General features: G+C 37.1%; 1 protein-coding gene across 1 annotated transcript in view; it reads right to left on the reverse strand.

Moving 5' to 3' along the window:
* Positions 1-582: 582 nt before the first annotated feature.
* The window catches only part of DCC (DCC netrin 1 receptor), a 750,532-nt gene continuing 737,509 nt past the window's right edge, over positions 583-13,605 (reverse strand). Inside the window, exons 28-29 of the mRNA XM_077777558.1 lie at positions 8,285-8,427; positions 583-5,226 (exon numbers count right to left, since the gene is read on the reverse strand). Coding sequence (XP_077633684.1) covers positions 5,137-5,226; positions 8,285-8,427 — 233 coding nt within the window. The 3' untranslated portion in view covers positions 583-5,136. The remainder of the gene's footprint in view (positions 5,227-8,284; positions 8,428-13,605) is intronic.

A 13,605-nucleotide genomic window follows, 5' to 3' on the forward strand; every position in this document is an offset into this window, starting at 1 on the left:
TTTCTCATAGAACAAGATTTACACTTAAATATTGCAATCACTAGTCTAATTTGGTTAACAATGCTAGAGTCTTGACAATTTAAAGAAACTCTTTGTAGGCTCAAAATACCTTTGTGTTTTTTTTTTAAAGGTGTTTTGGAGCAACAAAAAGTTTCTTTTTCCACTAAGGCTAGTTAAAGCTGTAGTATACCCATTTCTACCAAATAAACCTACCACTAGCACACTAACAATTTGAATTGCAAAGCCCTTTGAGAGAATGAGTAGCACTGATCTGCAAAATGCTATCAGAATATTTTAGATTTGGTGTTATCTCGTTTGAATGACCCTGGAAAGGGAGAAGGTGGTAAGGATGAAACTTCAGTGGAGGCTTTGCCTGGACGTATCCTCATACTCAGCAATGGACAGTTCATTTCCAAAGTGGTCCCTCTGAGACATGGAACACTGCAGCTTTAATAGCCGTATCTAGATTCCCAACCAGATCTCCCTTTTTATCATAAATTATCCAAAAAGAAGCCACTCTAAATAATAAATTAAATATTACTTATAAAAAGTACACCCCAGACCCACCCACCCATCCCCCAAACAAGCTGACAATTCACAAAGTTCAGAATTGCCAGGTTTACCCTACAATAATAAAAAACGGCATTTCTTCTCCTCTCCAACATTCCTTTCTTGCATCTGAAAATACACTTTCAGCACACAGTGAGATCCCTTGGCCCATGCATCTGTGACATCTTGTAGAGTTTTGCTGTTGCTCTCCAACCAACAAAAAGTTATAGGATGGCAATGTACAAAGGCTCTCTGCTGAGAGCAGAAGAAACCCTTCAGAGAGTGCAGCCAGAAGTCGCCAAGTGAACGTTACCCGACAGCGGCAATGCAGAATGCGGAAGTGATATGTACTTGTGGATGTGGGCGTGGCATGGAGTTTCCTATATAACCTCACTGACCGGGAAATATCAGGCATTTCTTTTCATTGTTACCTTTTGGAAGCAAGTACTTCGATAGCAAAGTATGCCAAAGCATGGGAAGGTGTCTTTTGCATTGGAATGGAATGTCGCTCAAAATATCTATGATTTTCTAGGAATCTAATGTGATTTAAAACATTGGAATAAGCGAAAGGCTTTTCTGTGCAACATTTAAGTGACTTCTGAAATTCATGAGAGAAATAGACATTATGAGTAAAATGTTGCTTCAAAAGAAATTTTTAGAAGAGAGAGAGATTATAGATTTGAGTGTATGCCTGCTTCTGCAGATGTAGAATGTTATGGGTTCTGTATTGTATACATGGTTATGAACAGGATAAGATAGTTGTAACCGGCTTTGAGGACAGTGGGCAATGGCATGAAGTAAACTAGTTGACTGAGGGAAGGAAAGCAACCTTGTTCCACATCTATTTTAAGGTTCAGATGATTTTGCTTTCTTTAAACATACCTAAAACAAGAACATGTTTTTCTACTTTTCTCTGTCTCATGGACTAGAAATGGAAATTCTAAAACCACAAGTTTGAGTCTGGGATCCAATTTCATCGGAAATGGCACGGCGATTTCTTTAGAGGTGACATTTTGTTGTTGGTGTTGGAGTTATAGTTCAGCTGCCATATGTGAAATCCTCTATTAAATTTGGAGGAGACTTTAGTTATTTCTCTGAACAAAATCAACAGATAGATGTATCAAAAGGGTGGATAAGAATGCACAATCATCTTCAAACACAGACTATGAAGGTTTCCAGAAAAACCTACTTAGAGATGCTTTATTGGAAAAGCCAATCAGTGCCAAACTTTAAACTTTCCAAATATTGCCTGGGACAACATACTACTGCAGGGCCTCTCTCTCCATTTGTAGCTGCTGCCAAGGCAGAGGACCAAACATACACGTCATTTTGAACACTCCTTATTTTGAAGAGAATAATGTTATTATCCAATCCCTCACAGGAAGTCTTAATAAATTCGCCTCTTTTATCCCTGGCTTGATCTGTTTTCCCCCCTCTCTCTTTTTATTCCCCAGATTGTTCAATTGAGTGTGCAATTTATAACACCCAAATGTAAAGTTCCATTATTTAAATACTCTGGACGCTTATAGCATTATTCTACAAAGAGGTAGCTATGAGTGGTTTTTTATTGAATGTGAATCACTAAGAAATGTTTACCTTCTGGCCAGAGCTTCTTCCAAATATGCTTTACGCATGTGGGGCTATCTGCATTTTTGTAATTTTAACAAATGCAGAAATTTCTAGAGGAAAGAAAAATTGCTTTCTTATCAGTATGAAATACAAAAGAAAAATACGAAACTTTTTCAAGAGGAGGCTCTTGCCTGACAGTTCAGCGCAGTGCAGGGGAGGACTGAGCGGACCCTGCCAAGTTTTATTTTCTTCTTATTCAGGGAGAAATGAGTCCTGGTGTCAGAGCTGCTGGTTGGCTGTCAAACATCACCCTATGGGAGTCAGAGAGATTTATGAGCTTAAAGAGCCCTGGATGTTATGAAGTAGGCTCAGAGTAGGAAGAAAATAGAGGCTATCTTGCAGTGTTCACAGATTGCTTCTTGTCAAGAGATCAGAACACTGGGAAATTACAAAGTTACCTGAAAACTTGAGCAGGCAGTCGTATATAAATGCAAACTCTTCAAGATAGTGGGGAGCAGAGTTTTACAAAAGTTGTAGTGAAGTCGTTGCACATTAAAACCATTGGGTAAAGCACTTGAGAGTCTCTTGAGAGAATTTAAATGGATTCTACTATATCTTCAAGGCATGAAGCAAAGCCTTATTAGCATTACAAATTAGTAAAATAAACCATTGTATTCTTTTAATGCAGAAAGTTTCAAGAGCATGCACCAGAAATAAACCTCTCACTGAAAACAGATAATGCATATTTTCATGTAGTTTTAACAATTTTTGTTAAGATCAGTGACTTTGACTAGAGTCAACTAGAATTTTATGAAATGCTAGTTCTCTTGATTGTCCAGATATAGTCTATAGACTGAAGATGTGACTCTATCTGAAATTTGAGACTTGTAGCCTATATCAAACAGATCACTCAGGATGTCATTCGTTGGATAGCAAATGCCATCAGAGAATGTTCCTTGTTTATGAGTACTAAAAAGGGGGGAGCATGTAAGACCTCGAGTGGTAAAGCTAGCCTAATGAATATTTTCTGAAGTAATGAATTATTTCTGCAAGATTTGGGATTATGTTAGGAAATGCCTTATTCCCGGTCAGTGGAGGGTTGTCTACCTAAGTGCCCAGATTTTGAACAGGAAATAATATGCCCCATAGAATAACGCCACATAGCTCTTCAGAAGAACTTCAAGAAAATCTTAGTATATTGAAGAAGCACTCTTGTTGAAGGAACAATTTCACAAATGGACCGGACTTTCTAATGAACCATTTGAACAAGCCCTCTCTTTGACATCAGATTTCCTTCCCGACATAAAACTGTAAAAAAATAATCTGAATTATTACTTCTGTTACAGTGCCATTTTGCTCAAAATATTTTATTCAGGGATTCATATATAATTACCCACCTAATAAAAGGAGCTATTAGGTTGTAAAGATCCTATCCCTTCCATGCTCTTTTAAAATTATGACCTACTCAAGCTTGAAATCAAAGACAGAGCTGAAAGGAATAATTCAGCTGAAACTCTCTTATTGGGTTTTCAAGTCGCCTAACTGATAAATATGCAAATTAGCTCCCTTTTGGCGATTCAGCTGCATAAACAGGGATTAACTCCAAATGCAGCTGAAAATTCAGAAAAGGGTACACACAAAATGTTCTTATTTTCACCTAGTTCCAAGCTGTAGATAAACATGGCGATAGAAATTTAAAATTCTACTTCACAATGAAGATGCAGCTCAGAAAAGCATCCACTGGATTTATAATGTGTCAGAATCATTAAGTGACACCTTCCTCTCTGCTCCTCTGTGACTCTGGGCAGGCAGAGTGTAGGTTCCCTTGACAACAGGGCCTGGTGGTCGCCACTGGCCAAAACTGCTCCCTCTAAGTCAGTGAGGAGCCTGGTGGTGGAAGTGACATCTCACTCAAGGGCAGGTACTGTTTGCAACTGCCTTCACTTTCCTTCCCTTCCTCAGGGTCTGTTCTCAGGGAGTCTGCCATTTCCACAGAGGGTGACAGGGACGTTGGTCAGGCCAAGCAGTGTGTGGAGCTGGCCACCTCATCCAAGGCTGGCTGCCATGGAGAACTCAGGAAGGGACAGGATGTAGGGGGTGGGGTGGGGGTGGAAACACTCTCGGCCAGACTTCTGAGGAAGATGGCCTTGTGAAACCTTGAAATGTCATCACAGTGTGATATGGTACAAAAGCCACCCAAATCGAAAAGTGTCCTATTACAAGCTTAAGCACATAATTACCGTGTGTCTGAGAAGATTGCATATTGTATCCTCTTTCAAGAAACAGACTGCTACTGGCAAGATGCCACTAGTTGCAGATTTTTATATTCCCGTTCTCCAGACATAAATATTAACCAAGGGCAGATTGACAAATACTTGCAAAAATGGGTGAATTTTACAGCAACCTGCTAATATCCTGCACTTGTGCAAGATGAATGCCTGAGTTACAAAACATAAGCATTCGCTGCCTTTTGTTTGTTTACTTATTTACTTTTTGTGCTGTCAAGAAAACATCCAATCCTTTGGTGCTATGTAGTGAGAGAATTTCCGTGGGCGCTTTGTACTTTGAAGTTGAAAACAAAATAATGAGCTCGCACTGATTTGCCATGGCATGGGACAGGCTTCAATAATGCACTTGCATTTTGTGAGACTAGACCTACAGAAAAAGGAAATGACAGGCCTTGATGAAGGAAAACATAAACATTAGTTATGACGGTGTGGTCACTGCAGTGGCAAAGACCCAGGACTAGTCTAGCAGCTTCAGCTTTGACATTGCAGTGAAGACATATATTTGCTTTTGTTTAGGGACCCCATAGTAATCATTGTGAAATTCCTGATGCCTCTGAAAGAAGGGACACTTAGTCCTTCGGAACTGCTTCAGGATCCTCCATAACTGAGTGGTCCTGATGGTTGACCTGTACACTGGTTAAGAGTTCTTGGACACAGGTGTGCTGTTTATGGGTAATTGGTATGCTGCAACGTTCCCAGAAAGTACACCTCATCAAGCGGGTAACACGTGTTAAAAGGCCGAGCCTGTGATGGCATTAAGTTGCTTCATTAACCCTTCCAAACTTGCCATTTGTTCACTCAAATCATCCTGTTCATACACCTACAGAAAGAACAAGAACAAAAAGTTAGTACAGATGAACGTTAATACATTCCCCTTATGAAGGCAGTGGCCATGTCTAGTTGGTTTACTCTGTATTCTGAAGCATGACACAGTGGCCCATAGCCATAGTGAGAGGCTGTGCTCAGAATACAATCATTGAATGAAGATGTCAGTAATAAAAGAGGTGGTGAGGAGAGGAACGATTGCATACTGTTTCACTAACTTCATCCCTGTGTTGAGGAGAAAGCTTGAGTGAAAAGAAAAAAAAATCTCAATTTCACATCGAGTTCTACCTGTCTAGCTGTGTGGTCTCAAGTTAGAGAGGCTCTCGGATATATAGTTCTTCTCAGCTACAAAATGATGATTATTTCTATTTCATAGTCTTTCTAAGTATCATGTAGCATGTTTAATGACTATCGAAGTAGCCAGTACATGGTTCACATTCAATATGTTCCCCTTTTTCCTTCCCATATGTGTCCAGCAGGACATGAACACAAAGTATATCACCATGTTTCTTTTCTTCATAACACAACAGAGGTACATTTTTGTGGGAGCTTTATGGGATTTGCCTTGATCAGTGAAAGGTCTGAGGATTATGGCTTTGTTTTGTGAGTGGAAACACAATTCTCACCCCAAACCAGAGTTGGCTGTATGCACAGTTGTGAAAGCAACCTTATAGTAACCAATATGAAGAAGTCAAACTGCCGAAGTCTTAGTGAACATATTCTCCATAAGTATCACTATTGTGAACCACTAGAATCAGGTGATTAGTAATACTCGATCATTAGTTGTCAAAGGATACCCTGGTCGCTGGCCTCAGGAATTTTGATTCAGTAGGTATAGGACAGTTAGAATCTCTCTTTCTCTCTCTTTTTAAAAGCTTCCTAAGTAATTTTGATGACTAGCCAGTGTGAGGAACAAGGTTGTCATATTGATTTGAATCCTGGTTCATTTGTATACTTGTTCTTTTTGAGTTTGTCTCTTTATACATCAAATGAGAATAACAAGCTTGCTTCGTTGGGTAACTGGGAGGATTCAATAAGTTAGTGTTGGTGAGTATTAAATGTTCAATAAATGTTAGGTTTTTTTTTTCTTTTCTCAACATACTTTTCATTTTGACTAATACAGACCAGCCCTACTTGATTATTCTCAGACATCCATTTGATTAACCTATTGAGCTAATGAGGCCTGAGTCATGATTTCTAGTTCTGTGTAGGACAGAAAAGCTACTCACTACCTGGTCAGAGTGTGTATCTAATCCTGCCAAATAAATACTTTTGATCCCAAAAGAACACCGGTGAAGATATGAGAGGTAGGGCCTAACTCCCTCTAGCCCTTCAGGAAACAGCTGAAAATGCATGGTATTAAACCATTGAAAATGGTATGTCTTATAGAAATCTCAGCATTCCAGTGAATGATTTGATCATATACCACATAATCTCCAGAGCTGAGTGGGGATTGACCAGTGGCCAATTCAGCTCAAAAGACAGGTCTACATATGAAGAGGGAGTTTGGAGGGAGGTGATTAGTTGATAATTCATTTCCTAAAATGTTGTCTCAGTTGTCTTGGTTGTTTTCCTTGAAGTATGTAGGTATTACTGTCCAATACAGCAACCACTAGCCACATGCAGCTATTGGATTGGAAATGTGACTAGTTTGAATTGAAATGTGTCATACATATAAAATACACACTAGATTCTGAACACTTAGTTCAAAAATGTAAAATATCTTTTTGACAATTTTTAAATATTTATTGCATGTTGAAATGGTAACATTTTGGAAATATTGGGTTCAATGAAGGATATTATTCAAATTAATCTCATTTATTTTTACATCTTTTAATGTGGCTTCTAGGAAATTTAAAATTATATGTGTAGTTCATATTATATGTCTATAGAACAGTGCTGATCTAGATTACTTGCCCTATTTCTCTATATCCTTTAGTGTGTAATTTTACTTCTTTCAATATTATACCTTTGGCTGTCACTCCTAAGAATTAACATTAAATGCATATTGGGCCACCTGATATTACAAGATGAGCTATATTACATAAATTTAGGAATTTGATCTGACTTGAGATAGGGTCAACCAACCTGAGACTAAACAAATATTGTACTAACCAGCCAAATCCTGAAAAGTAGTGCAATGAATTCCTATAAATTTGAATCTTTTTAAAAAAGTAGACAAAAAGGTATGTTAATCATAGAGCATACTTGTGCCAAATATTCACACACATACACATGTCCAGATTCCCTGGTTTCCAAGTAGTTAAAATACCTTATTGCTTGCAGTACTGAAAACAATGAAGTCAAGAAACAAATTATTGTTCATCCAAATGAGATGATTCTAACCTGTCACTTCATCTTTTTTCCCCCTTTCACCGTGATTTTTCAAGGCACCTTATATGACAGTTCTTTGCTCTCCTTTTAAATGCTTTCCCTTGAATTATGTTCAGAAACACTCTAGAGTTTTCTCATTTTCTACCTTTAGGTAACATCTTTTCAAATCTCCCTTATAACACATTTTGAGAAGAACTATTTTGCTCTCTAATTTTTTCAGCTCCTCTGATTTTCTTTCTGAGTTTTCTAATGTGACTGCTTCTTAGATTTTTCCTCTAGTTAGCAAACTTTTCTTATCAAATAAGTAAATTTCTCCTCTGATTTTCTAATTATGGCAGTTCCTTCTCTTTTACTTCTTAAACTGCTTCCTTAATTTCTTCATTTTGTATTTTCTTCTTTTCTTATCTAGATTTCCAAGCTACAGTGTGATTTTAGAAGTGACGTGTATGATAACTTCAGAAAAGTCTTCAGAGGATAGCTTTTCGTTTTACTATTTTTTTATTTTAAAGGATAATTATATATATGTAGTCAAACGCCAAGGTATTTTATATAGCCCATTGGAAGGAAATACATATATACATCTGTAGACATATATATATGCAAACATATGTAAAGCCACACATTCTGTAGTCATCTGCTTGTATTTTAAGATTGCGTTTTGAGTACAGCAGTAGTCACTGCTTCACCAGATGCAGCATAAATTTCAAGGATGGCCTTACGTTGGCTGGATCCTCTGTTGCTTTGTGGCTTTCCTCAGATACTTCAGGGGCTGTTGGCACAGATACAGGAAGCAAAGGAGATCTTGCCTTTCCAGCCAACCCAAGAGAGGCTGTTTTAACATGAGTCTTGGGAAGAGTAGGCCCTGAAATAGAAAACACAGAGTGATGAAAGTAATGTATAAAACATTCTGGGGAACAATCTCTCAAGCGTGTAAGCCAACTCCAGTGGGTTGGCATTGATTCTAGGTTATTGTTCATTCTGTAGTATAGAGATGAATTATGACACAATGAATGGGCTCATTTTATTTCTACTGAATGGAAGACAAATTCTGATTAGGCCTCTCTAGACGAAGCTCCACCAGTTATATGTAATTTCAAGTGGATTCCAAATCATGCTGTGAAAGGTTGCCTGTGAGCTCCAGACTGTTCATCACACCCTACAAAGTGTCAGTGGAACTCATTTGGCGCCAGTCTCAGCTTTGGGCCAGAAAGCCCTGTGATAGCCTGCCTAAATAAAGCCTAAATTGTTTAACAGTACCAAGGAATATTTTTGCAATTAAAAGATATGGTCACTTCTAGTCTACAAATGAGTATTAGATGTTATAGTAAAATAAAATCCTTCATGGCTAAACTGATAGAATCTCATTATTAATTCTCTTTGGGGGGGGGGGAGAAAGATGTTATTCTGTCCTTACCAGTATAGCTTTTCTCAATAAAAGATTCTAATGTTCATGAAAATCATTTGTAAGAACTGCTGAGTTTCTACTAGATGACATTTCTACCTGTTATAAACAATGGCTACCTTTTCTTTGGGGATCTGAAATTTGCCTTATAAATCCTTCTTAGCTTATAGCAGTAATATAATTTGTCCTTAGAGCCTAAAATAAAACTTTTATGGAGGTTTACTGAATCAGCTAGTATACCTCACATACCTAAGGACTTTGTCATTCTTACCCTTGTAACCAAAACTTCAGCACGGAAGGTATTGAATGAAACCATGAAAAGAAGTTTGCCTGAGTTCTCTTGTGTCATCAATAATGATATTTGAGTTCTAATAATGCTAAAGGTGTATTAGTGCAAAATTTGGGGAGAAATTTTTTGTTTTGATCATACTTTGGTACACATAATCCCAGTTAATAAAACTCACAGGTTATTCTACAATCAGAGAAATTGTGCACATTTGCTTATTGGGAAAAAGTAATGCAAATAGTCTATTAGGCCAGCAATTGGGTATATGCTAGGCAAAATAATGATAAAGCATAACAAAGCACCTTTTCTCATACTTTCATATTTATATGGCTTGACACGAATTCCTTCATACTTATATTCTTTCACTCTTAAACTTCAGGGATCAAAAGTTTGCAGTTGGAGTGATTTATCACTAGAGGGTGATCTTAAGTTTTTGGTAGCTCAGATGAAAAGAAATACAGCGACAAGAGGAATATGAATCATTTTCTTTAAGAGAAAATACAATATTAACTGAATATCTACTAAGCTCCAGACCTATGCTAAGCACTTTAAGTCATTTTAGGCAAAATAACATAGTGGGAAGAATTTGGGATTTATCGATCTAATCTACATTCAGATCCTGGAAAGATCAACTGTGTACTAGCCATATAAAACCTTGGTCAACTGACTTAACTTCCCTTGCCTGTTTCTTCTTCTGTAAAATGGGAATGAGAATTTGTAAAGATTAAACAACATTATATAATTAAAGTGGCTGGTCCCTATAACTTGTTCAAAGAGGGCAAGCTATTATTAATATTTAATTTTCAAAACAATTCTACCAAATACCATTATTTTCAGTTCACATTTGAGAATGCCAAAATGGCATTGTCACAGAAAACTGCTTCTCTTAGAGAACACTCCACGAGCCACCTCTTCCTTCCCTATATTTAATAGAGTAGGTGAATTTTAAAAACCAGCACAGATTTCTGTACATACCTCTTATTTATCTTTTATTTTTATCTCTAATTTTGACTTAGGTTTTCTTGATTATGAAATATGTTTATTTACCTTTAACTTTTAGCTTTAAAATTTTTAATAAACCAAACAATGTCTGAAAAATTTACACTTTAACTCATAAACATATGCAGTGTATGTCTAATGCATATCAGAAATCAATTCACTTTAGCATAGATATCTGCAAAGAGAATGACACAAGAAAAAGTCAATAACAAAAGCATAGCTTATCATGTACAAAATTCAAACAAGCTGTGCCTCTTTCATCTTAAGAAACATACAAGAATAAATATTATTTTAGAATTTATTAGATTGTTCTATAAAATTCCCTAATGTTTATTAGAGTACTTTTTTTGGTAGTTTTGCATGTGGGGAAATTATAGTTCTCACTATAAAAGTATATTTTGATGGTGTATTTTCTGCCCTGGATCCTAAACACTTGGGGAGATCCACAGTGTATTATACTGCATCTAAAGTACTTATATTATTACAATATAAGGCAACTATGCCTAAAGAGTACCATAATTCAGACCTATTATAAAGACCATTATAATAATTGATTTTCTCTAAGGTCCAGGCAACAGTTATACATTCAGAACCTACTGAGTGCCAAACAATATTCAAGACACTGCATTTTACAGAAAGAACTAAAGACATTATCTCAGCTTCAAAGACCACACAGAGTGTTTAAATCTCAAGTGACTGCCTTTTTTTCAAGTAATATTCACAGATTCAAAGAAATTCAGAATGCTGGCCCCTTGAGGGCTCTTGGAGTTCACCTAGTGACCTTCCCTTTATTTTGCTAAACAGAACACTGAGGTCCGCAGAGATCAAAAGATCAAGGTTGAATTAAATTCGATAAAATTCCAGTATAGGTGAAGAATTTGAACTCTTGTTTAAAGTTGATTATTAACAAGATTTGTCTGATATACTTTACAACCTTAAACATTTTTCTTTCCTTTTCCTGGAAAAGAAAATTCCCTGGATGGGAATTAAGAAAAGGCTATAGGGATATTTCTCAGAAGAGATTTTCCAGCACCCAGAAAAACAACTTGAGTCTCAAAACTGTCCTTGAGTAAAGTGGAGCAGACGTTATAAAACAAAGACTCCTATGGAAACATGCTATATTTGAAAGTTCATGCTCATGTTTTTGCATGTGCATTAACTCTGTTGCTATGTTATATTTGCATTTGGGTAGATTCAGCATTTTCTACTCTGAACCACCAATGTTTTAAGCCTGGACACTTGGACCCTTACAAGCTCAGCAAGCTGAACCTCTTTCCTCATTTATGTATTCTTAGTTCACTATGTGTTACAGGTTCCTGTCTGGATTTTCTAGGGTGCATCCTTATCCTTCCACAGGGCCATGAAGCATACCTTTAAACTTTACCTTGTGCTAGAGACTTGATCAATGGTTACTGCAATGGTTAAATTCTGAATACTTTTCTACGTCATTCAAACTAAAAGTTTTTATATGAAATCACCAGTCTCATGGCATGAGCTGTGTTCAAGTAAGAAAGCAGTGTAATCAGTTAGCATTTGTATTAGAAAGTGGTGGCTAGGAGCTCAGTCCAATCTGAAGAGGACACTGGGCGCCATCTTGCTGTTTCTTACCTACTGAGGAATTACAATTGTTGAGGGACCATGTATCTTGAGTCCATTCCTTCATATTGAACATTCCTAGATTTCAGTAACAGGTGGGGTGTTGCCACATTTCCTCCATTGCTTTTGGCCTTTTCTACACTGCCCTCAGAAGCGAGTTTATAGCCAGCTTTGTTCTTGCAGCCCTGTCCCCCCTATTCTCTGTGTACTCATTCTTCACCCTGGGCTGCCTTAAGGCGTGGCAACCTTTGCTGTGCCCAAGAGTTTTTGGACACACTGAAAGAGAACCACAGTCCTGCCCTCCCAAAGAATCCATGGCAACAGTAGCAATTAGAGAAAGAATTTTCATTAGGGTATTGAACTTCTGTTCTTCAATGTTGAGACATGAGAGAATTTTTCACAGCTTTTCCTACTTTTTGTAGATCTAGGGAGTAACCAAAAGAAAGACAAAAATGAAAAGAATTCCTTCTATGGCTTTCAGCTATGAATCTAAAATAACCTTAATCTGGCAGTCAAGATCCTCTGTGATCACTCCCAAATATGAAGGATGACTTTCAGATGTGAACAAGAAAAGCCATGTCACTTTCAGAGAGGATGTGAACAAAGCTGAGGCGGGTAGCAAGTGATAAGAGGGCTGGAACTGGTGCTCTGAAAAACTGTCTCCCTGTAGACAGGCCTCTGAGAGATAAGAGGTTCCCAATCCTGAAGATCAACCTGGTCTTCATGACAAAAGGTTTCTGATTTCTTGTATTATTTACTTTTTTTCTTATGAGAGTAAACTATGTATGATCTATACAATAAATTCCCAAAATGGAATGCATGTTCAAGTAAATAAATACTTAAGTTGAATCCTACTTTGGGACTTAGGAGTACCAATTGTATAGTTTTCTGACTTTGGCTCCACAGTCTACTTTCTTTGGGTCTTGATTTGTTATCTATAAAGGTCAAACAATCTAATCTTTAAGCGATTAACTATAAAAGTATACAAGGAAGGAGAACAGAGCTGTTCTATGTATACTTAACTTTACATGTGGATTTCTTTGCTCTCCATAAGATCCAGGAAGCATTAGTTAATCCAAGGTAAAAAATGAATCCAAAGAAATCTCTGGCAAGTATATCCTTAAACTCCAATTACTGCAATGTAGGAGTTAAACTGGTGCCTTCTACAAGAAAATGTTCTATCATTTTCTCTTAAAATTATTAATGAGAAACCATAACAATTCTGGTTGTTTTGCTTTTTTATTTCAAACTAACAATAGACCATTCAAGTAAAAATAGGCAGTGTTAAATTATTGTGGGTTTACATTACCCATGATTAATTGAAAAATTTAAATTTACAAATGCTCAATCTGAAACCACTATAGATTTTCCCCTACCCAGGGTGCATGTTGAAGAAGTGTTTCAGGCGACCTTTAGGTAGAACACATGATGCTGCTATGCTAAATAAATGGGTCTACAATGATATACAACTAATTAAGTGAGCACCGCTTTGGTTTTAATGTTACTCTCCTCAGCAGGACCCATTAAGGGGATAAAACACAAATGAAGCTGAATTTCTCAGACCAGCCAGCCATGTGCATCAGGTGTAGATAAGCAGCCTCAGCAGGAATTTACTGTTTTAAGCTTTATTGTCACAGTACAGTTATTAAACATTTCATTTGCTCATTAGGTACATAATGTATGACTGCCAGGTGCAAACTCCTGCTAGCATCTTTCTGCAGAGGGCTCTCCCACGTCAAATGATTCTTGGAGAGAAA

The sequence above is a fragment of the Crocuta crocuta genome, unplaced genomic scaffold (genome assembly GCF_008692635.1).
Source record: "Crocuta crocuta isolate KB4526 unplaced genomic scaffold, BGI_CrCroc_1.0 scaffold36, whole genome shotgun sequence".
Lineage (NCBI taxonomy): Eukaryota > Metazoa > Chordata > Mammalia > Carnivora > Hyaenidae > Crocuta > Crocuta crocuta.